We start from the raw sequence: 25632 nt of genomic DNA on the forward strand, positions 1-25632 counted from the left end.
AAATTTATGCAAAGTTTTTCTCCTCCTTCTGCTTTTGCAGTGGAAAAGACATGGGTTCTAATGTTAGAGCAAGAAATTAATGATCGTACTTCCTTTTCTTTCAAGACTTGCCGGATAATTTAGAAGCCAATCTGTTTTAGCGCTTCGTGAATGAAAAATTCTTTCTAATAATTTAAAATTGAGATGTAGCATAATGTCCTGCGAGGAGTTACGACTAATATTTAATTCTCTACACAGATTATCATAAATAAAAAACAATTCGTGCTAGAAATATCCCTCTTCAGTTTTCAACCTTTTACCGCATGCAGTTGAATGCGGCATTACATGGCATGCACTTGAATGTGTCCCATTCACGTATCAAAAAGTGGGTCGCAGAAACAAAGCGAACTTGTTTTACGGTTGTTCATAAATCAATTTGAGAAATGAGACTTGTCGGCATCCACCTGTCTCGGGAGACAAGGGAATCAGCTTTAAGATTTAGTCAGTGGTTGAGTTGCAGCGCCTGCCTGTGGCTGTACGTACAGTCCGATTCTGGATCGGCAGGCTCTGTAGCAGTTGTTGAAACTTAGCTCTGTGATGCTTCCCTTAGCCGTCTGCGCTCTTTCTTCTCCTCACCAGCCTGAGTGCCTGCCTTGACAGCAAACCTCCAGTGACTTCGGTCTGTAGCTACAGCTTCCCAACCTGCAGGGTTGATATCGCCTGCCTTCAGATCTCGTTTAAGTTCACCGTTGAGTATTTCCTCAGGAATTCTCTCTATGGGGCTGACATGGCCAAGTCAGCGCAGCCGTCTCTGACTGAGTAATGCAAACATACTAGGTACTCCCGCCTGCGCTAGGAAATCCTTGTTTAGGACACGGTCTTGCCAGGTGATGGCCAAAATCCTTCTAAGGAAGCGCAGGTGAAAGGTGTTGAGTTTGCGCTCTTGGCGGGAGAGGGTCTAGGTCTCACTGGCGTAGAGCAGCGTGCTTAGTACGCAGGCCTGGTAGATCTCTATCCCGGTGCTGATGGTCAACATGGTGTTGTCCTAGACCCTCATTCTGTGATGTGCCAGGCAGAGTGCTGCTACTGGTTTACCAATCCGTTTGTTCAGCTCGCTGTGTAGGGACAGGTTGCTGGAGATGGTGGAGCCTGGAGATGGTGGAGCCTAGGTAAGTGAAGTGACTGATGCTGAGACCAAATTTGCATGAATCGCTTTAAAGCACCCTCAGTATGTGCGGTAAGGACGGCGTCGTTGGCAAATAGCATTTCGCTTATCTGTACTTTCCGAACCTTGGTCTTTACTTGGAGGCGTGCAAGGTTGAAGAGGTTTCCGCCACTTCTGGTGTGAAGGTACACACCATCTACTGAGTAGCTGAAGGAGCAAGACCGCACTAGGAGGAGAAAAAGATGCTGAGAAGTTGGAGCAAGTACACAGCCCTGTTTCACTCCGCTATTGATTGGGAACGGGTCTGAGGTTGAGCCTTCGTACTGGACGGTTCCTTCATGGAAAACGCTGTCATCCTTTGAAGCTTCCGTTGTGGGGGCATCCAATCCTCTGCAAGAGATTGCTGGATAGGGCCTTCCTGATGACTGGGTTGAAGGCCTTGGTCAAGTAAATAAAGGCAATATACAGGGGTTTCCTCTGCGCATGACACTTTTCCCACAGCTTCCTCAGTGGTAAGACTAATCATGTCAATTGTTGACCTTTCTGCTCTGAACCCGCACTGCGCCTCAGGGTACACTTTTTCTCACAGCATCTGTCACCTGTTCAACATTACACGGGCAAAGGCCTCTCCAATGATACTGAGGGGATATTCCACGGTAGTTGTTACAATCGCTGTAGTCTCCCTTGTACTTGTAGAGCGTGATAATGTTGGCGTTGCGAATTCCTTGGGAACTGTTCCTTCCTCCTAGCACTGTAGCAAGAGCTATAAATGTCAAATGAGACTGATTTCATACTATCAGAATAAAAGCCTACATACGGTGTGCACCAAGAGAGGATAAACGGGACAGAGAACGCATCCCCTATACACACCCTATTCCATAGGTAATTCGTCTCGAGTTATTTTTAGAATCGGGATAAAGTTACCTCGCGCGCTGCGTGGATGTGTCGTGGAGGTTTTGCATGGCCAAACGTCGTGCAAAACATGTCGGGCAAGAGGCAATGAAAGCGTAAAGAGATCGAGAGCATTCCTGAATATCTAAGCGAAATGAGTCGGCGCTCACCTGGGAAAAGGGAATCGCTGGACTCTTTGTCAACTCGTGAAATCAGTTTAACTCGAAGTTTTCGTAACCTCAGTGCTTTAATAAAATGAGAAATTTCGCTGATCTATTGAAACCGGTGGTTTGTACAATAGAGCGAGTAGGACGCCAAGTGTTATTTTTGTTGAATAATAAAAGACTAATAAAAGAATAAATATCAAACCAGAAATTGCTCTCTTCCAGCTGTAAATTATAGATGATCCTGAGAGAATATTCAGTGTGTTAACGATTTCCCTGCTGTACTGTTAGTTCTATACAAGAGAGGAAGGGCGATTCTTTTAAATTTCCGTTTCGCTGACACATCTTTAGCAGAAATCTCTCTGTAGCCGTTTTAGTCGACAAAACGAACAGCAATATCGCTCTCCGCGTCTTCCACCATTTTGTTCTGTGTCAATTCGTGGAGGACGCGTGGCTCTGAGCGTGGGTCATCCACGCGGAACACATTCGCGCTATGTGATTGGCTGTTGTCTAATCCCCCTTGGGATCTGTGGTCTTAAAAATAACTCGAGACGAATTACCTATGGAATAGGGTGTGTATGGAGGATGCCTTCTCTGGCCCCTTTATCCTCTCTTGGTGTGCTCACCTTACATTATTTCACATATTTCAGTTGTTATAGCGACACTTCATAGAACCCGCAATGGCGCTAACAAAAAACAAATAAAAGGTACAAGTAATTAAGTAAAAGGTGGAAACAATTTTTAAACAATAAAATAACTTAAAATAAATTTTAGAAAATTTTAACAAACTTTTGAAAATATTCCTGATTTACTCCAGCTAGAACAGTTCCATTCAAAATAACAGAAAATCATTTCAATTTAATTTTCTAACATTTTAACAAATCGCGATTAATAATTTAAAACACAAATATAAATTTTTACACTTCAAGTTTTGTATTTGCTGATCATAGCAGATTAACCCTCCATAATCTGAACTATGGCGTAATTAGGCGATCATTGCAAGCTCAGTCCCGCGGACACTGCATGCATAAGAGACCAGGACATGTACAGTCGACGCACGAACTCTTTAGGTGATTCACGGTGCGGAGATTTCGCTGAAGCGTCATGCAAGAAGCGCAGTTTCCAACCACTAGTGGTCTAGGTTGCAAAGTTTGCCTTCCTTTTAACCAAGCTCCAACCATAAGGGAGCAGGAAGGAAAACAGTATCCGGAAGAGGGTAGGTAAAAGACTCGACTGATAATTTTTAGAACGTCAAAAGAGGTACCATTGCAGTGCCGTGCAGGTCTTCCTGGATTATAAAACATGCCTAGAAATCCAGTGAAAAACCGCATTGTAAATTGGAATCAGATCGTAACGCAAAAGACCTGCAAGCTGGATAAAACAGAAAGAACCCTCCAAAAATGTGCAGCTCGAAGCTACCTTTGCAAGTGTTACGATCACTGCACCTTTGGCGATGAAAAGTTCAAAGGCGTAGAAGTTCGCGAAAGTGCTGGGTACTTACCATTTACCTGGTGAAACAATCAGGTTAAGATAACAAATGTTTCGAGCAGAACTGTCTTGCCTGTTCCCCAGCTCTTTCACAATAGCCCACGTTCGATATATTGAGTTCTAACAGGATCCAAGGCACTCAAGTCATTGTTCTATACATTTAGTTTGATTTTTTGTGTGCTCAAGTCTCTTCTGAGAGTTACGGCACAATAGATTCGTGAAATTTGCAATTTTTTCCTTAAAGCTTGGAAGTCATGTTAGTATTTTAGTATATCGAACTTAGGCTATTTGTAGCCGGGGAAGGCCTGCTTCAGATACAATGCTAAATCACATAAGCATAATAAGGCTAAAAATCGAAAGCAAAAGAGGCTTCAGAAGCATTATTGCTCATGATAAAGGGAATTCTTTCAGTTTAATTTGAATATTATAAACCATTGATTCATAGTGTGAATGCACAAATGTATTAACAAGTTTGTTCCAGACTATCTTGCTGATATGTTTAAATCACGTTCTCAAGTCCATAATAGACAAACTCGATCATCTGGTGCTTTGGATATACCTTTATGTCGCCTGTCAACAGGGCAGCGCTCCTTTGCTTTCAGAGGAGCCAAACTCTGGAACTCCTTGAATGATAACATTAAGTCCTTAAAATGCCCCAGGAATTTTAGACGTCATCTTGCAAATGTTTTATTAAGTTGATATATTATATTATTGATATATATTTTGTAATTATAATATTATTGTATTTACATTCTCAATTAATTTATATATTTGTATTTTTTTATTCTATTGAGCTGAAAAGCCCACTTAGGGAGCATCAATAAAGTGTATGTATGTATGTATGTATAGTGTTCGTCAGTTTAAAATCGCTCCTCAACATTATTCTAATAACCCACCTTATCGGTGTACTAAGACGTTCAATTTTGATCCAACTATTGTCAGTATTGATTTTCAAAATCGATAAAAAGCTCCTGTTTTTTACTGATTGAGCGAAAGGTTAACTTAACTATAACTCCAAAGAAAGGCGGAAGAACAGTATTAAGAAATGATCAAAATTCCGGCTATTAAAATTTTATCCCGTTTTGTTTGTTCGGTTTCAAGCTTGGCGCTATGACTAGTTAGGTCATTGAGGACAGTTCTTCAAAGGAAAGAATAGAGACTTATAAAGGGGAGCCATGCTGCTCAAAATCTCCAATCAGCCATGGCAAAGTAAAAAAGGCCTATTAGAACTCCTTTGACAGTTCAATATAACTTCAGAAGTAAAAAGACAAATGATTAAATTAGGTACAAATAATGAAAGTTAATTAATAGTGGTTCGGCTTCAGCTATTTTTTATGGGCGAAAAAAAATTCTTAACCGATATCACAAACGTATGGTTTTACAAATGTGGTTGGTGATTCAGCGATAAACTGACCACTGCAGTGTGATCCATATTTAAAAGTTGGTCAATACTCGACTTTTATATAATTAGTTTTTGTTACACTGTAATTGTCATGATAATTTGACATCATAGGTGTTTTCTCCGCTGGATTTGATCAAGCAAATTTAAACGTTTTAAATTTGCATTTAGAGTGAAATAGATTTATCGCAAAGGGTCCTTTTACTTTTCGAGGGTAACTTAAAAACGCTACAAAAATCTGTGGTTCACCGAAAATGATCATTCTGAACATTTTTAATTCAATATAATAACAGCCAAAATTATCATCAGTTTCCACGGTGTTCTCCTTACACGCAGTGATTCTTCAGTTTCGTTCAACGAACAACAGAAGGGCCAAACAGAAGTAATGACTTTGCAAACATAAAAAAAGATCCTCGTGAAGCCAAATTTGTCAAAAAATCATGGCATGTAGTGAACCGGAAAATGGGAAAAGCTCGGGTGGAAATCTTGAGGAAGACAGAGTTTTTCACCAAACAGCTAAATCCAACGAAATGAACCAAGTAACTACAGAAACAGTGAGTTCCTTTATGGAAGCCACTACCCTGCATGGTGCTAGGTTTTTATTCAGTGGAGACTATTTCAGGAGGTTGATTTGGGCAGTCGCTCTCGGATTTTGTTTCGGTTACTGTATCTATCAGATCTTTCAAGCGGTGGATGCATTTTATGGTAAACCATACAACACAAGAATCACAAAAAAAGTAGGACACATGAACGAGAATCAAACATTTCCGGCCGTAACTCTCTGCAATTTTAATTCATTTAATCGGCGAAGGTACATTAACCTTATGAAGACAAGAAATATGTCTAGTAATGATGAAATTAAACTTAATCTCAAGTTTATAGAATCACTGCTGGCAAAATCGAAAGATGTCTTCAACAGCTCGTCAAAAAATGATCATTTTTACTTGTTCGACCGAACAATTTGCGAGGATGGTTCGGATATTTGTTATCTTACACTTTTTAGTCATCAAATCGATGAAATGCTACTTCCGAGCCCGATATTTGAGTCTTGTGATATTAATGGTATTCCTTGCGGCTCAAGCAACTTTTCATCATTCATAAACTCTGTGTTTGGCCAGTGCTACACTTTCAACTCTGGACATTATGGCTTTCCTCTAATCAACGCTACCATGGCAGGTCACCTAAACGGTTTGAAGCTGTTGTTACATGTGGAGAGAGACAGTTACCTGGATTCTCCAACAAATCCATACGTTGGACTTACGGTTCTGGTACACGATCAACAGACCTTTCCTTTTATGGAACAGTTTGGCTTTGCAGTTCAACCTGGAGTTCGTACCCTTTGCGCAATAAGAAGGAAAAAGGTTAGTTAGATCTCTGCACTCTCGGCGCGGCATTCTCGATAAATTTTTAAGCGTTTTTTCCTGCCCTGAAACAACACAAACGCGTACTAGCCTGAAATTCATCCGATTGCTTCGAGTCGTTTTCTCCTCTCAACAATTGAGGGAGTAATAACGACTCGAAGTAATCGGATGAAATTCAGGCTAAAACGCGTACTAGAAAATAGAAAATAGTCATACCAATTTCCCCCTGACTGATCTTGCGCCTTTTGCTAAAGATATTGTAGCTATTGGCTTATACATAAATTAGTTAAAACTGACGCATTTTAAGCCTTCGTTCTCACGTTATAAAATACTTTGTTATCATGCAGGTTATAAACTTGCCATCCCCTTATTTAGCCAACTGCACAACAAGGAACTTGGATATTCTTCGGAAGACTAACTACACGTATTCCAAACCTGCCTGTCTGATGCAATGTCTGAGTTATTTTGTTATCAAAACATGCGGATGTCGCCCCATAGAATATAAAGGTAAGAAGTCAAGATATGGCTAGATCACCCTGACATTTCGAGGCCGATACTGATAATGAGTGCTTTAGTGAGACACTACTATACTGTATCTAAGATCAATGTTGCATGTTGTAACTGTGATTTCAAGTTTTAAGTTAAGAAATCGTTGAAACGTGTCCGTGCAATACAGATCGAATTTGAATTTGGAAGTGTTACGTTAGTTTTGAAGGAGAATGGAAAACCGGAATACCCAGAGATAAATCTCTCAGAGCAAGGGAGAGAACCATCAGTAAACTCAACCCACAATTGGCGCCGTCGCCGGGATTTGAACCCGGGCCACATTGGTGGGAGGTGAGTGCTCTCACCGCTGTGCCACCCTTGCTCCCCGAGGTCTCCTATGGGATTATGCAGGCCAAAAATAGATTGTTTTCGAAGATCTTACCCCAGATGTTGCAGTCCGGGTTAGGTTGAACCTGGCTTTGCACTGAGCTCTTTTTTCGTTCAGGTTGATGACAATGGCTGCCTCAAAGTAGGAGATAGCCATCTCAGTTTAGCCGACTATCTCGATACCTAGCATGTCACAGCATGCGAGTCAGAACATGCAGCAGATTTTAAATGCATCTAACTGCAAGCTTAATGTCGCGGCCGTAAAGTGCAGGAGGATACAATAAAGCAAAAACTATAACTATTTTCTATAAACTTTAAAGAGTCGTTATTTGTTGTCTGGACGACAGGATACATCTTAGACTCAGTGCAGATTTCTACTCATATTACATTGAATTTCCTTCGTAGATCCAACATTTCCACTTTGCGCTTCAAATGACACTGTGTTCTGCTTGCTTCCAGCATATGGTCTACGTTTTTATTTTCTTATTAACCTATGACCTCATCAGTATTAAAAAGGTCACAACAGGCACGGTTTGAGAGCATTCGGTCCACCAATAGCGATGTGATATGATAGATATTTTAGAAATTGTTAGAAAACAACCAGAACATGCATCCGACCGTCCGTCCGTCCGTCCATCCATCCATCCATCCAATATAATCAGTAATCAATCCACTACTTAATGTGAGGACTTCAGTCAAATGTTCAGCAATTTCTGCGATCAGTCGGTGTAATTTTCAGCAAACCATTCATGATAAGCGTTTGAATTTTGCGCTAGATAGGCAATAAATAGGTCAGCCGAGCTGCCATTGAGTCGGACAATCAGGTTGTGAACCATCAAATGGCATCATAAAACACGTCTGTCCGTTACTGCTACCATACATCAGACAGCCAGCCAGTCAATCACTTTCTCTTTCCACTCTGTGACCCTACATTAAGGCAAATGACAAAAAATAAGTGAATCAGTTATCAAGGAAGTCATTCATTCACTCATTCAATAACTCTATACTCACAATTACAAAAAGGGTTTACAACACATGTTATATTTTCGATTTGTTTTGGACAGAATCATTTGGTAAATCAAAGGAAAAGGAGGAGTGCGAAAAAACCTGCCAGGAACCATGCCACCACACAGACTATGAAATATCCTTATCATATGCCGGCCGGTTTGCAGAGGAATGTGTTCATTAAAAAACTCAACGCAGCATTAAATGATACTGAGAACTTTCCGGGATTCGAGACTTTTCTGAACATATCATATTCAGAAAAGAAGCAGTACATAGAGTAAGTTTTCTGTGGGGTGACTTAACGCTAAAAGCCTATTTTGCGGACAGAAGTAATATTTAAATGATGTTTTCTCACGCATGGAAATCGCCGCAGAGTTTTGATTTTTCTACCACTGTCTTGTTCGCTCCCTTTAAATTTCCCCTAACTTTTGAGCGGCTTACTAAGTAACAATCAACTTTGATTTGACAATTTCCTAAACATAATTTCTGCCTTTCTTGCCGTGCAATGATAACATCGTTTCCCTCGATATCTTTTTCCAAGAACTGAGCTACGATGAGATTAGACAGACTCCACAGTTTACAGATTGGTCTTTAGTTGGTGAGTCTTTTGTTGTAGGTTTCCCTGCGTAGTCAAGGTAGTAATAAATAAGTAAGGATGAAAAAATAATGAATTAATATAAATACCAAACCACGCAGTAAATAAAGCTAAGAGCGAGCCTAATTTGCTATCTAGAAAGAAACTATCCTCTGCTATTTACCCCAATACCTTTCCTTCATGCTCAAGATGCGTTCACTTGGGAAGAATCAGGTCAGGATTTGTGTTCCAAGGTCACTCGAATCATGGTGCATGATGAATTCTTGTCTAGGAGAAATTTAGTGGTTCCTTTGATGAACCGTGCTCTGAAGATCTTCGATCGTAGGTCCTGAAAATGATCCGTCCCAAACGTGGAGACAGAGGGCGCGATCCATTCAACCAAAATTTCCGGAAATTTCGTTCCAAAACTCAATGGATCTGTTCGGTCCAACAGGAAAAGTTTCGAAAAAACGGGTCCACCTTTTAAGGTGGACCACTTTTCCTGGTTGGACCGGTTGGAATTTTGGTTGAATGGATCGCGCCCCGACACACTACAAAATTCTTCCCAAAACAAAGAAATTGACATTCTAAGACAGTCGGGTGATAATTGAAATTTTAAATTTGAGTAAATGTCATTTCTTTTCCCTTTTTCTTTCAGCGACTCTAGGTGGCAATTTTGGTCTTTTTCTCGGTATGAGTATCCTGACACTTCTCGAATTTGTTGACTTCGCTCTCAGAAGATTCTGTGTTTTCATCTGGAATGAATCTTAGACCATGAATTAGGCATGAAGTAAAATAGATCGTCATCTCTAGCTCCTCTAGCTCTGTACTTACTAGTCAACACTTCTTTGCATGGGTTTTCCGCACGAGCTTCTTGAGAAAGTTCAAGAGCTTTACTGAAAAGATCAATAGACAAAAATGCCCTACAAAAATCAAATTACTCCCCATTTAACGGATCCAGTTAGTCAACCGCCAACCAAAGTTGTTGGATGCAACATACCAGGCTCACTCAAACGCTCTGCTGAATGGTGTTGGATCGGTATTAATTTAGCTAACGCATCCACACAATCCAGCCAATTTGCGTTGATTCAATCTTGTTGAATTATCACGCAGATCCAACACCAAGAACTTGGACTCACTTCAACGTGCCCTGTATAATAACATTTGGTTAGATCTATTAATTTAGTATTTTATGTTTTTTAGTATGCTCAAAGGAGATGGCACATTATTGTGTTAAGTTATACAAAACCCAGAGGTTTATAACGCAAAAGCATCATTAGATATAGCCAAACCTAAAGGCGGAGCTCCCGTTCAAGAGTGATTGTAGCTTTTCCTCATTCTTGGCGTTCTATTAGTTTCAGTTTCGAATTTTAAAACAGTAGTTCAAAGTTTTCAAATTAAAAGATGCCGTTGCATTGGAAAAGCGATTTTTTGAAATGTGGGTTTTCTACATAATTAATTATTTTCACTCCGCATGCCTTGGTTTTACATGTGGCGGGAGGACAGTCATTCGGTCGTCGGCCACGGGAAATGTATGGTCAAGGGATGATTTTCTTACCATAAGGGTTCCTGACTGAACAAATCCGTTTCCTAAGACCCTCATCCAACCTAGTTTTTACGGAGATAAAGTTGCCACGTCTTGAATTAACAGAACAATTCAGTACTTAACCTTTATTACCCATTCGCTGTTTTGTCCCCATGTTTCCCGTTTTCCGTGCTCTTTCCCCTTGCCTTGCTTTATTAACATTTCTTGAGCGCTTATTAAATTTGTAGAGACAGACAGTCTGTGTCAAGCATATTTACAGGCATCAGGCTCGTTTCTGATAAAGTAGGGACTGAGTTAGAGCGATTTTCGTATGACCTTGAAAAATAATTTCAGCAAGTGTTCGTTATTCGTTTTATCAGCCAATGGATAAAAAGATCAAAACATGGCTTCTTCGTTTTCCCGCCAAAGAAAACCCTAATATGAAGAAGGCATTGTTTGATTGGCCAATCCTATTGCAGGTTGATGTCCAGAAAGTTCTCTGGCAGGAAGTTTTTCACCCGAGCGTTCGTTTAACTAACCAAAAGCCACGCGCGTTTGTATCCGTTCGATAAACCAATCAAATCGCTCAATTTCCGTTCTTTTGTTGTTTCTGTTTTGTTCGTGCGTTTTCATTTCAAGGTCATACGAAAATCGCTCTACTAACTCAAGTAAGAAGGAATAAGTTAATAACTTCAATAGCTATTAAAGTATCCTAGAAAAAAAGTTCTAGAGTTTATTAAAGCACTAAATTCAAGAACAATTAATACTTATAGGGATCTTGACACACTCGTAAAAATACTCATTTTTTTGGGACTTAACATGAAAATGTTAGTTTCACAAGTGGTAAACGGCATGCAGCTATTTCAAAGAAACAGTTGCATCAATTCCATTGCCGGGTTGAAAATTTATGGGCTACAAAATCTTTTATAATCACGACGGAAAAAAAAGACAGAAAAAAGTCAACTCCAGAATATTATATTGCCAGCGGGTGGATTTTCTGAAAGCATTTTGAAATCTTTTCTATTGATCAGTTTACAGTACAATTAACAATTATTCGCCGAAGGCGAAGTTAATATTGTTGAATAATCCCCGAGACAAAGTCGAGGTAATTATTCAACAATATTAACTGAGCCTGAGGTGAATAATTGTTTTAGTATATTCACACGAAGTGATCTCAACAGAATCAGAAAGGAAACCATTAAAAAACGGTTAGTTTGATTGACGGGTGAGTTCATGCGTGAACACGAAGCCGTAAACAGTGGATGCATAAAGTTAGATCTTTACAGTATCTTCAAAAATGGCAAATGATAGTTTAATCTTTTTGTATCGAGTTTTGTAAGCTTTAGCATCAACGGCTTAAAAGAAAACGCCGAAAATTTATATTAATACCCGATTCTGAGAAGAAAAGTAGAGCTTTATTTGTTTCTGTCAACTCACCGTGAATGAGAAAGTTTCTTTGTCTCTTCTTGCAAATGCTGTCAACAGCGGCTACGATCAAGGTGAGCGTTGTTTATCTCCAATATTCTTTGTTTTGTTAACTTGCTGGCACGTACAATTTTCGACAATATTTGCCTTCCTCTTTTCTCCATGAATTAACTTCTATTTATAGGCAAAATTGGTCTTGCGAGAAAATCCCGAAATCACAAAAGTGACAAAGCGGCGTCGTTTTCCTCTGTCGTGGTAAACATAGCTTCGAGCGTACAAAAAGTCAGCTACAGTTAACCACTTCACAATAGATCGCGCTGTTTAAACACCATGAAGTCTTTTCTTGCCTTTAAAGTCATCAGCACTTGGATATTCGGGTATTTTCAAAAAGGCTTCACTATGAAACTTTGGCAAAACACCCAGTTCACGACAGCTATTTTGTTCTGCTTGATGTTCACCGCCTAGCGCGGTGAATATAACGTCATAGTCCGAGATAGCGAACTAATCAGATTGCTTGAATTACAAGATCACTGAGTGTGTATATACTAATATCCTATATTATTTCTACAATCAAAGCCCGCGGGTGTCATTCATTAACCTGTGAGCTTGGTATTCCTTTGTTTATCTTCAAGGGGTTTAAATTTAGGTTTGAGAGTCGTGTATATAAGAAAACAAATAATAGCATCGCGTGAGAATCAAAACATATGTGGAGAGATGAAATTGTTATATTGACTTTTCAAAGAGCGAATTATGTAAACATCTTCAGGGAGTTTATGAAGGTAAGGAAAAAGGCAACAAAAAATAAATATCATGCTAGTTTTTACCCGGCCTTCAATAATATTTGTCAAAAACTGTCTTGTAAAGAGTCACAAACGCAGGCATCTAACATACTGGCACTAACTGACAAAGTAATTTGTGTGATTACGGTATACAGCTAGAAAACCGAGCCAGTACTAATTAAAAAGTTATTATTTTACTGTTCCTGCAGCAAACTACGCTTATAATATAGCTTCCGTCGCTGCTTTTGTAAGCATCAAGGAACTTCTTATTAGGATTGAAAATCATTCCCTTCAAGTTAATGAATCTTAACTAATTGACAGGCTTTTTGAGTGCACTTGTACAACAAAATACCCCTAATCAAATCTTGATGTTATTAGCCTAGCAAAATTCCTTATTAGGACACACCTAAGTGATTAGAATAATTCATAATTCATGTACTTTCTTTCCATCAAATATAGTGATTAAGACAGAGTTTCGTTTAATGAACGGGAAAATCAGAATAATATTGTAAGGTATCGTATCTAAACCAAGCACGAAGCTTCGTATCATGAAAAGAAGTAAAATCATGTCTATTATTGGACAGCAAGCATGGCAAGATCAGAAACCTAACGGAAGGGAAGAAGCACCTACGGAAAACCTCCGATCCTTCATACAAGACACTACCCTACATGGTGTTCGATTTCTATTCAATGGAAACTTTTTTAGGAGACTGATTTGGACAGTGGCTCTCGGTTCTTGTTTCGGTTTCTGCGTCTATCAAATTGTTCAAGCATTGACTGCGTATTACAGTCGACCATTCATTACAAGAATTACAACAAAAGGAGCAAATATAAACAGAAATTTAACCTTCCCCGCGGTAACTCTGTGCAATTTTAATTTTTTTAATCGGCGAAGGTATATTAACTTTATGAAGACAAAAAATATGTTAGACAATGATGTCATTGCACTTAATTTTAAGGCCTTCGAAGCAATGCTGGCAAAATCAACAGATGTTTTCAACACTCCGTCAAACAAAGAACATTCGTACTTGTTCGACCGAAAAGGCTGCGAAGATGGTTCAGATAATTGTTATCTTACACTCTTTAGTCATCGAATTGATGAAATGCACCTTCCAAGCCCAACATTTCAGTCTTGTGAAATCAATGGTTTTCCTTGCGACTCAAGAAACTTTTCATCCTTTATCAATTCTGTGTTTGGCCAGTGCTATACTTTCAACTCTGGAAATTATAACTTTCCTCTGATAAATGCTACCATGGCAGGTCATCTAAACGGCTTGAAGCTGCTGTTGCATGTAGAAAGAGATAGTTACCTGGATAATCCAAAAAATCCCTTTGTGGGGCTTATAGTTCTGGTACACGATCAAAACACCTTTCCTTTCATGGAACAGTTTGGTTTTGTAGTTCAACCTGGAGTTCGTAACCTATGCGCACTGAAAAGGAAAGAGGTTAGTTATACCGCACTTATTCGAATGAGCGCCCAACCTCGAATTAGCGCCCACCTCCAATAAGCGCCCATCCTAAAGGCAGACAAAGTTAATAAGCGCCCCCCCTCTACTCCCGCCCACATAAACGCAAATACGAGATAATAAGAGACCCTCCCGAAGACGGAGTTTTCTTCAGAGTATTTTACAGAAACCTTGCTTTGTTACATCTCCGCTTTTTGTTATTACCATACATTGTTTTGTTGCAAAATAAACATACTGCACTTGCTGAGAGTGGTGTAAATTTAATAAGCACCCAGCCTCGAATAAGCGCCCACTCTCAAGGTAAAAAAACTAATAAGCGCCCAGGGCGGTTAATCGAATAAATACGGTATGTTTAATATATTTCTGTCGTTTGCATGCTCTAAGAAACTTATTCCTGGCAGGTTGACCTACACTGAAATAAAAATGTGGACGAGGGGGTAATAATCATATTCTTTCCTATCGAGCATATTTATGGCTATACTACTAAATACTGGGTGCACTTAAGAATACCATCACATTTGTAAAACTTCTTTTATTTTCAGATAATAAACTTGCCATCACCGTATTTAGCCAACTGCACCACCAAAAACCTAGAAGGTCTTGGAAACATCGGTTACACGGTTTATTCCAAGCCGGCGTGTCTTATGCGATGTCTGACCGAGTTTGTCATTAAAACGTGCGGCTGTCGTCCCATAGAAAATAAAGGTAAGAAGTGCCTATTAGGGAGGAGAGAGACTAGGTGAAGAAACAGGTGCTTTGTGTGGACTCGTTTGTTCCATTTTTTTAACACTCCTGTTTTTAAGTGAAGATATGACCCTCGAACTGTTGTAAACGCAATTTAAGCAATTGCCACTTAACTGTAAAAACATCTGACTGACAGTATTTAAACTGCCCATCTCAGTGGCCTCTTCCTTTCGCGTACGCGCTGCTGGGTAGTGGCAGCAACTGACAGCCGTTTCTTTTTTTTTAAAAATAATTTATTTATTTAATATCATTCAACATAACATTACAATAGACTTTACAGTAACAGGGCGGCCAAAAAAGGGGGTAAAACAGTAAAAAACAAACAAACAAGGAAAACAAAGCGAAATACGAAAGTTTAACAGACTAACAACAACTAGAAAAACAAATAGAAAAGTAATAATAGTGCGCGTTTGCTAAATTACGATAAATCAACACTAACCGGAAATGCACAGGGTGGTCCACTTATTTCTGTATTTGTTAAGATTTCCGTTTGTTATTGTAAATTCCTCTTTCGCACTGGATTTTAATTTCCAGGAGAACATTTTTTCTAGCTAAGAAATAGTAATATCTAGCAATTAAGAGATAATGGCTAAAAGTATGAAAGCTGTTAGATAATGAATATTAATAAATATTTTGCCGTCCAAAGTCCAGGCACTATACTAATGGTTATCTTATTTTCGTTCTAACTTTAGCAAACAACTTGCGCCTTAAATATGTTAGATTTTCATCGACATATACCACGTTTGTAGCATAAAAATACTGATTTAGACTCACTGACTTTAGATGTTTCCTAGCTTTCTACAGCTCAGTTTTCTTCTTATGTGTTTTAAACCGAACCTTATTAGGTTTGGAGCCGCTGCTGTTACGAGGTCCAGTTTTGTGACAAATGACGATATCGGTGGGAGAAGTATGCACGTTGACGACCTTTCCAAGCTTAACAACATTTTCAGCAATATCTTTGCCTGTAGTTTCGGCAATTCCATGAATCTCCAAGTTGTGTTTTCTTGTATACTGTTCCACGTCATCTACTTGGGTTATCGCCGTTTCAGCATCTTCGTAGAGGATGTCGTCGACATCTGCTCTTACCTCGACACTTTATCTTTAAGCTCTTTATTTTCTTTTTTGAGAGACGTCAGTTCTGCATTTTTAATTGAAGTCTAAATATTCCTTTAATTCTTCGTATTGCCTTCTCATATCACAGCTTTCTTCCAATAGTTTGTCTGTGTTCACACGAATCTTGTTTAGGACTATCCAGACGTTACTATCGTTCTCTTTGTTGCTTAAAACTCTTCAAAAGTCTGCTTCGCCGACTTGGTTGGAGGTACCTCGGGCGAGCTTCCGCTACTAAACCTTTCATCACGTTTTCTTCGTACCACAGAAGGTGCATGTATTACTACTTTCCTCACTTTCTTTTCTTGACATTTTAGGGCGGAGAGAAGAACTTTCTCGGAGTACACGAAAACACGTCCGCACATCATGCGAGTCTCCCCAGTCTCTCTGACAGCCGTTTTACCCTTCCTTGACAGTTATGCCATGCTGATGAACCAAACAAGGGGGGAAACAACTATCTATGATCATGACTGTCTCTGCCCAGGCAGTCTGACTGTACGCATGCAAGATATTAACCATATGATACCCGGCTGAGGTTTGCAGTGTGACCATTGCTTCAGACAGCTTCTGAGCAGATTGCAAGTGTTTTGATAATCATTTCAACAAGCTCTGTGTATAGAGGCCTTAGAAATGTTTTTGGCCACTATTTACCCCGAATTAAGTTAATTATTGTTGATTATAATGATCTTTATGACAGCAATACGTTGCAAATAGATCAAGAATTAAAAACCAGCCGCTGACAATGAATTTACTTCCTCTTTAGATCCAACCTTTCCACTTTGTGCTCCAAATGACACTGTGCTCTGTATGTTTCCAGCATACGGTGAGTGTTTGTTAGTTACTGAATAGTAAAAGCAATCAATCCACTGGCCTCCAAATGGCACAGAGATCATTAAGTCCGTATATTAACTAATCAATAACCCTTTACTGGGGCTGACGTGAGGTCGATGTATGGTCGACGAAAGGCCGAGATAGGATAGGAGGCTTTTAAAGCGACAATGCAGTGTCAATCAAAAAGGTCAATGAGGGGTCTTTAAAATCCTTATTCACAACGTCATTAACATTAGTTTAGTCTATACAAAGTTAATTAAATCCAAAAAAATAAACGGCCTTAATTGTCCCTACCAATTTGAGACATGGCCTTAACTAGCAATCAGTAAAAGGAGAACAGCAAAGCTGCTAATTGGTCAATAAGCCTTAAAGAAAAGAATTCATTTTAAGGTGTGTTTTGTTTTGGGATTTACTTTGATAGAATCATTTGGAACCTCTAAGGAAAAGGAAAGGTGTGAAAACAGCTGCCCGGCGCCATGCACCCACACGGAGTATGAAATATCTTTATCCTATGCCGGTCTGCAGAGAAATGTTTTCATCAACAAACTGAATGCAGCATTAAATGGCACCAACAACCTTCCAGCCTTCGAAAATTTTATCAACATGTCATACTTTGAAAAGAAGCTGTACATTGAGTAAGTTTTTTACGAGTCTCTTCTAGTTTAAAAGTGTTTGCGAACAGGCTTTAATTCCTGGACTAAATCGTTTTTCATTCCATTTAAGTGTTTGCGCGGTGTTTTTGCTTCCTAACGAGACTTCCCTTTTCGCGTTTTGGTCTTGAATGGTGACAATCGAAGTATTGCCTTTTGGATTAAACTGCTCCCCAGGAATATTTAGCATGCATCTTGCATATTAGCAATCACAGTGTGTTTCCCTGGACTAACGGAGCAATGAAACTCGAACCAAAGTTCAGACAAGGGATGCAAATAGCCTAATGACACAACCGCAATCAAAAAGAGCTTTAAGCAATAAGCAAAATACAGCGCTGGTAGACATGTCAGACTGACATGTGATTGATTAGTGCATCAAAACTACTCTGATTGACCTGCTGTATACATGCTGTTTTTTTCCATCTAGTGACAACATCGTTTCTCTCGATATCTTTTTCCAAGATATGGACTATGATGAGATAACACAGACTCCACAGTTTACAGACTGGTCTTTAGTAGGTGAGTGAGATGGAATAACGTCATGAACAAAAGTATTAATAAGAAGCAAAAATTACGTATATACGTATTCTCTGCAGTAAGTTGAGTTAGAGCATGACACCCACCTGAAAAAAAAAAAGATGCTATAACTGATAGAATCAGAAGCATGCTTCTGATAGAACATTATAAACTATGCAAACAGCCAGGTTTCTCTGAAACGACTGACAAATTAAATTTGCCATCTTTATCGGCAGTATTATATCACAAAAGCGATGCAGACGTACGTATAGTTGGTCTTGTAGCCAAAATTTAACACTCAGTAAAAAAGAAAACGAGAAATGGCATGATATTTAGTAGATAACTGTTATTAAAAAAATAACCAATTTTTAAATTTTTTTTACTTTCAGCGACGTTGGGTGGCAACTTTGGTCTTTTTCTCGGCATGAGTATCCTAACAATTTTCGAATTTGTCGACTTTATATCCAGGAGATTTCGCGCTTTCATCAGCAAACAATTTCAAGAGCGAAAGCGAAATATAACGATTGCTCCTGAATGTTTTACTGATTAACAAGTATATCCTCGCTCAAGTTGTAACTAAAACCAAAAATGATCATGTAAGCGAAAATTTTCCAGTTCTATTTATCTTTTATTCTCTTTTTAACTTCCGGAATAGGTATCATTTTAATAAGCGCAAAAATGTAACCTTAGATTTCAACATTGCTCTAAATTTAATAAAATTTATAACACAAATACAGCGATCTTCTTTATGCAAAGCTAGAGCTGACACCGTGGAAACATTTTTGTCAGCAAAGCCAAGTAAACTCACGCGTTTGCCGTTACCTTTAACATGTTTGATATACTTATCTTACCCACGTGTTAATCGGCTAATCTTTCTTCCATAGTAAAACAACACTAATCTTAATCTCACAAGTATCTCATGCTACAACTGATTTTCAATAGGTCACCAGCTCAGTGAGCTCAATAGAGACGCCACGTATTCATCCCAAGTTTTTTTTGTGTTCAAAAGAATAAATTATTCATGTCAAAGTAGTCGATTTAGATTCGTGCAACTACTTTCAAAAATTAGTGAAATTCTACTAAAGTATACGTACTACTTTCGAAATCCCGCATTCTGCTTGGCTGATGTAATTGCAATATCCAGCTCGTAGAGCGAGTGTGTCGAGGCCCATCAGAGACGCTAAAATAAAGTTAACAGCTAATCAGAAAAAAGGGAATCATTTAAATGTTTGCTATGTCTACTTGCTTATAATCGTAGTTACGAGTTTTGTAAACATCTTCGAACTTAATCTCGCGCTTTTTCTTCAACTGGCGATGTCAGCAATCACATTGCTTAACAGCATTTACAGACTAACCACCACATATATGCATCGAATAGGACCTGATTGCAAAAAGCCTTACGTAACTAACACCAACGAACCACTTTAAAAAGTCATACTCTACTAACTAACCACAAACGCTACTGATTGAAAGTCATGCAGCAACAGTAGGCACCTTACAGGCAATTTTCCTATAAACTCTGGTAAAATTGACAACACTAGGGCGGACGGAATAAGACACCAGTAATTTGAGTGACAATAAAACAACTAGTATTACAGTGAAAAAGACAGATCTCATTTAGTCTTCGCAGTCAAGACATGACTGTCAGTCGACCAATAGCATTTCGTCTTAATTGATCAATCAGGTCATTTCTCTCGAAGTCTTTTTTCAAGATATGAACTATGCAGAAATAATACTGATACAGTTTATTTATTGACAATATTTGTTTTTTTAGTCACATACGTAACAACAATGAATCGTTACAAGAAGTGTTACTTAAAATATAAGTTAAAGTGACGTGGAAGCCTAAAGAATCTGGGAGCTTATGTTTTACCGCTCAGTATACAGGGAGGTTTTTGATAGATGAGGCTCTTAGCTTGGAAACAAACGTTTTTCTTTTATCTTTAATATAAAAAATGAATTATAGTAAATAAAATTTATCATATAGCCTATGTCTGCAATGGGGTATTACGTTAACACTAGTTTAAATTACTTCTACTCTGTGCTCTTTTAACACCTAACATTGACTGTAACCACGACAACAAAGAAATGTTCCAACAACTAAATAGGTTCTCCCTAATACAGCACTAAAATTTATGATTTTAAATGTTATGACTCTCAATTTCTGATAAGGATTAATTATAGGATAGGCATTTAGAAATAATAATAATAATAATGATAATAATAAACATGTTAGGTTAAAAATATACAGGGGTGATTAAAGAAAGAAAAAATAGCTGGTGCAAAAGGTACATAAAGGTGGTGTTACACAAAACGATTCGTAACGACGATTTTTAGTGCAACACAGCGTTGCAACATTGTTGCGACATTGTTTCGAATAGTTCTAACATTGTTCCAACATTGCAAGGCTGTGTTGCGCTAAAAATCGTCGTTGCGAATCGTCCCGTGTACTAATCACCTTAAACGAATCTTAGCTTGAATTATTCAGTAATGCAATTATTAAAATGTGCAGTCATGGACTCAGCTTGAATAAGTGTTTCTGATGAAGAAATTCCGAGACGATTAGTTTGGGTGTTTAGTTTTTGAAGTGCTTATGATCAGAATTTTCTTTGAAAAAAGCACTTTCTTTTTCTGTATTTATTTGCAACCTATAAATATTTCTGTGGAACCAATGATGACATGAATTAACTCTCAGGATAGACAAAAATGGTTGAATAACGGGAATCTTTAACTGACTCTATCTATCCTTTTCAGAAATCATACCTCTTGAATCATCACGTTTCAAGCTTACTTGTGCAATCTAGTTGTTAGGTATCGAAGTAAAGTAAACTAAACCTAGCCTAACCTGAATATGAAGTTATATACACCATATAAGTCTGGTTTACATTTTATAGTCTTGAAAGCAAATTAAGTACCTTGTTACCTTTCAGTAACTGAACTCAGATCTGCAGCGCAGGTCACAAGTAAAACTCGCTCAAAGGTTTGAACTAACAGTTAGGACGCCTAAAAGAAATTAAAAGTACCCAGTGAGACGAATTTTTTAGAAAGAAAGCGAAAATGTTAGTATGATTAAAGGCCATTCCTTTTTGTTTAGAATGCGTTGTAAACAGAAAAGGATAGGTACCAACGTGTTTGATGAAGAATATTTCATCTTTCGGCTTAAGAATTCGATTCATTTAACGAAGATTAACAACCCACGCCCGACCTGTAGTACTAATGCTTCTGTATTCACTAGGCTACTTTAGACTATAAACAAAATAATGCAGAGAAGTTTAAATCATAATAAGAAAACGAATTTCCATTGGAATCCAATGAAATCTAAGCCCTGCACATTTCATGCATGTCGACTGGTAGTACGTAAGGACAGTTGAACTGAAGAGATTAACATATGAAATAGTGTTGTGTTAGCAATATACGTACAGTAATAAAAATTAAGTTTATATGATACCTCTGTATGCTTAGCACGTCAAATAAAAACCTTTTAAGATTGTTGTGAAAAAGAACATCTGCTGGTATATTTTTAGAAACGATGTGTACTGATTTTTGTTAAAACATGGAAACATGAAAATGATTTTGGACTAAGTGTACATCGCAATAAGTCAACTAAAATTGTTCTGGGTGGCAATCTTGTATTGGTACATGGTTATAGCCCTTAAATGCATCTCATGCCTGTCGAGGTAGCAAGTAATTAAGCCGGGACAGTTGAGAGAGATAAGTGTATTTAATAGTAATGAGTTTGCAAAATACGTGCAGTAAGGGAAATAAGGTGAATACGTGTAACTATTTAACACGTCAAGTAAAACCCCTTTAATGGTGTCGAAAATGCGCGACTTAAATGCTTGGCTACTTATTGTTTTACTGATCACTGATGTTGTGAAAAAGCACATCTGTTGGCATATTTTAGGAACAATTTATAACATTTTTGTTAAAAAATGGAAACGAGAAAATGGTTTTGGACCAGGTAAATATCAAAATATACTGAAGACAAATAGAAGCCTTTTGGGTGGCAATCGTACATTCGTAGGCAGGGTTATGGACTGAGCCAAACCTTCATCCATCCCGTGTGACTGTAACTGTCACAATGAAGCATCGTGCAACTAAGAGTGATAAGTAAAGCAATACTTGAAATTGAAAAGAAATAATTCTAATTTAATTGTTTGGTAAAGGGCAAAGCTCCAGGGATCGAGTGATGCGTGATATTTCTTAACAGGCAAGAAACTGAAATAAATGAATAAAATACAAATCAACTACAACTGAAAAAAGTTATTGGTTTCTCGTGTCGTTAGACATGAGAAAGCAATAAAAAAAAATCTACTGTTAAGTTTTACTGCCCGTCAGAATCAATGAACTGAATATTTGATAAGTTTTTTCATATTAAAAGAAGTTAGCGGGTTATTTCATCCCATCGTAAGGGGTCAATCGAAAACGGAAATTACTTGACCAATTACATGTATATAAGCTGGTGCAATCTAGAGAAAAGGATTTTATTACGCTAACGTTAACATAACATTTTTCTATGACAGCTGAATAAGTTGAACATTTCTCGAATTTAACATAGAGATACACATCGCAATGCTAGATCGTTTTCACGGTGACGTCATCAAATTGTAAAGTCAAAATAACGAGGCTTTACGAATTCTTTTTCACACTAGGTTGAAGATAAACAAAAATAAACCTTTGTAGAAGTTTCCAGTGCTGTAGCATGTTTCATTTTAAAAATACAACAACTTGAACTTCCAAGTTTTCAAAGTACGTGACACAAAAATAGGAATGCTGTCTCGTTAAAAAAAAAAGCCTCACCTCTTGATTTTCAGCAGTTTAGCCATTTCAAGTATTAGAAGCTGTGTTTATGCGCACGTATGCTAGCTCTCGAGTGAAAAGAAAGAGCTTTTATAGAAAAAGTGAACTCCAGATGTTTTTGTTGATTTCCGGGGGCCATATTGGTGTACCATAACTGTACACCAATATGGCGTCTCCATACATAGCTCTATAAAAGTGCGTGAAATGTTTCGGCAAATAACTCAGAAACTGTACGGTGGGCCACAAAGACTTGGACAAATGGTTTATATATTTGTCTTTTCATTTTCTTGGTTTCTTTCACTGGACGGTTTCCAGTTTATTTTTTGTGCCGTATTTATTGTGCTACTGACAGTGAAAGCGATTTATTACTGTCTACTTGCTAGCCTGAGTAGCAGGCGCTTGGAAGTAGTGGGCGAAAGGGAGAACGGGCGTGCGCGAGGGAGACACACGGGGGTTGTCTCCTCTCTCCCCTCGGGTGTCTCCTTCTCGCGCGCCCGTTTTTTCTTGTGCCCACTACTTCCAAACGCCTGCTACGCAGGCTATCTACTTGAAAATATATGAAAGCTTATTTAAAGCGTTTTTATTGCCGCAGTGAAAACGTTATCACGTGTATTACGATGAGCCGTTCAACACAGCAAAATACTTGGATGCAAGATGAAGGAGTCAAACACGATACAATTTACGCCAGCAATGGTAATAAAAATTCAAACCATAGACAAGGAAAAGCCGAAGAATTGAAAGCTTTCTTAGAGAGTACGTCAATCTCATTAACACGGGGCTCGAGTTTTGTACGACTCAAACGTATTCAGAAGAGTACTTTGGACAGTGAACTTGTTCACCAGCCTTTCAAGTTACTGTGTAAGTTACTGTGTGTCAAGTTTTCGTATCTATCCATTCGTCACAACAGTTGTAGTGTCTAAAGGAACAGAAACCAACAAGTTTTTCGGCTTTCCGGCCTTGTCGCTCTGCAATCTCAACGCTTTCAACACTCGGAGATTTAGAGATCTCTACAATGGGTCGCCCAACGGACCTTTTATTGAGAGATATATCAAAGACATTTCTCTTATGGCAACAAAATCAGAGGAGATTTTAACAAAAGAATTTAAATCCAGAAACTTGGGACTTTTTTATCGCTTTCGAACGGCCGACCAAACGTTGGGTGTGAAAGGCATCATGAGCCATCAAGTTGCTGAAATGCTGCTTCCAAGCAAGTCTCTCGGTTCCATTCATGCTCTTTAAATGGTATACCATGTACAGAGAAAAACTTCACTCATCACATAAGTTCAGCGTATGGGCAGTGCTACACTTTTAACTCAGCTGAGATCGATAAGCCTACGATTTCTGCCAGATAAGCTGGACAGAGCAGTGGATTAAAGCTTCGGCTTAACATCAAACGGGACAGTTATTTTGGACTTGAACGTTGTTGAACCCGTCTGTGGGAATCAGTTGTTATACATGATCAGAAAAGTTTTCCATTATTCATGGAGGAATTTGGAATGATTCAGCCGAACATTTCAACTCTTTGTGTCATAAAGAGGAAAGAGTTTAGAAAAATTTATTGCTAACAAATTCTAGCAAGTTTTAAGGCAATCAAGTCTGCATATTGACAAGTAACAATCATAAGGTTGGACGGAGCGGGGAGGGAGTGGGGAGATTGTTTTTAATTTACAAACTGAGACGAAATTAAATTAATTTATTGTTACCAGCCTCGTTTTCAGCCCCTTGAGAATTTCCCACATAATTTGAATTTCCGGTGGAAAAGGCGATCCGGCCAGCCAAGAAGAACTCATCAAATTCTTACTTATAATATTTGTTGTTTAAAGATCCTAAATGTGTATGAGAGAGAGGGTACAGCAACTCAAAACAAGTCCTGAAAAATTTCAGTTTTTTTTCATAAATGCCAATCGTGGTAGACAGGTGATTTAAAAAACTGTTGCATGAAGCTCGTATAAACTTGTTTGGAAATGTTTTCGTGGGAGGCTTAAGCAAATATCCTCTAGCTATGCTGGAGATGTGATTAATTATGATCAACAATTGGTGAAATGCCGCCATTCTGACCAGGATATACAAAGGACTTTATTTCAGTGCGTCACAATTACAGAGCAGCACCTGACTAAGGTGTATTTACCGGAAGATGTTAAGCATAAAACAAGGAACATTCAAACAAAAATTTGGTTTTGACGGAGACCCAGGGGTCATTTTTGGAAGTGATATAACCTGAAAACACCCTAACTACAGCTGAGTATTGTTAAACTATTAAATAATAATAAAAATTAAATTATTAATAAATAAAACATCATAAGGTCATTGATGTGGTCTGTTAAGAAACAGAAATCTGCCTTTACTGTGTTTCTTCTTTTAAAGATGAGAAGGAGAACTCCCATCACTTGCTATTAAAAGGCTGATGTCTTTAATTTTTAAACGTTCTAACACTGGTTTACACTGTTACACGAAGGTAACTTGTGTCTCCACCTGAAACTGAAAGCAATAATTAAACTGAGTTTCAACTCCGGAAGGTTAGTCTGACAGGTGGACTGAATTGTTATGCAAAACAGCGAGTTTTTCAGAAAGGCTTTTAATATAGGAGTGTTTTCTTTGACACTGCTCACCAGGAATAATAATAAAAAACAAACAAGAAAGTTAATTTATCTTTTATATTGAAATTTTAAAAAAGATAAAGTAGAGGCCCTCCACGCACGTACAACGAAGGCTTAGACTCAACCGAGTCATTCAGGTGAAGAACTCAAGGCCTTGTCTCTGCCATTTGATATTTTTCCTTACGATCTCTATGAGCTAACGTTTCTCAGTAACACAGAATAAAGAACTTTATTCCAACTTTTAACTAAATTCTTACTAACTAACATGATTAAAAAGTATTGGCAAATTG

At 38.2% G+C, this 25632-nt stretch overlaps 2 protein-coding genes across 2 annotated transcripts; both read left to right on the forward strand.

Moving 5' to 3' along the window:
- The first annotated feature begins 5526 nt into the window (after positions 1-5526).
- Positions 5527-9804, forward strand: LOC140934812 (acid-sensing ion channel 1C-like). The gene is made up of 4 exons (XM_073384375.1): positions 5527-6447; positions 6795-6954; positions 8867-8923; positions 9558-9804. Exons 1-4 carry the CDS (start codon positions 5527-5529, stop codon positions 9668-9670), a joined length of 1251 nt encoding a protein of 416 aa, XP_073240476.1. The 3' UTR covers positions 9671-9804.
- A 3201-nt stretch (positions 9805-13005) lies between these two features.
- Positions 13006-18495, forward strand: LOC140934813 (acid-sensing ion channel 1C-like). Its single transcript, XM_073384376.1, has 6 exons — positions 13006-14073; positions 14637-14799; positions 16712-16771; positions 17201-17414; positions 17857-17948; positions 18335-18495. The coding sequence occupies exons 1-6, from the start codon at positions 13177-13179 to the stop codon at positions 18493-18495; spliced, it is 1587 nt and encodes a 528-aa protein (XP_073240477.1). The 5' UTR covers positions 13006-13176.
- The last annotated feature ends 7137 nt before the right edge of the window (positions 18496-25632 follow it).

Source organism: Porites lutea, chromosome 4, assembly GCF_958299795.1.
Source record: "Porites lutea chromosome 4, jaPorLute2.1, whole genome shotgun sequence".
NCBI classification, from domain to species: Eukaryota; Metazoa; Cnidaria; class Anthozoa; order Scleractinia; family Poritidae; genus Porites; species Porites lutea.

Coding starts and splice junctions, on each gene's coding strand:
- LOC140934813 (XM_073384376.1), top strand. CDS start 13,177: ATGAAAAGAAGTAAAATCATGTCTATTATTGGACAGCAAGCATGGCAA. Junction 16,772..17,200: donor CTGTATGTTTCCAGCATACG/GTGAGTGTTTGT, acceptor TTACTTTGATAG/AATCATTTGGAACCTCTAAG. Junction 17,415..17,856: donor GAAAAGAAGCTGTACATTGA/GTAAGTTTTTTA, acceptor TTTTCCATCTAG/TGACAACATCGTTTCTCTCG.
- LOC140934812 (XM_073384375.1), top strand. CDS start 5,527: ATGGCATGTAGTGAACCGGAAAATGGGAAAAGCTCGGGTGGAAATCTT. Junction 6,448..6,794: donor GCGCAATAAGAAGGAAAAAG/GTTAGTTAGATC, acceptor GTTATCATGCAG/GTTATAAACTTGCCATCCCC. Junction 8,924..9,557: donor TACAGATTGGTCTTTAGTTG/GTGAGTCTTTTG, acceptor TTTTTCTTTCAG/CGACTCTAGGTGGCAATTTT.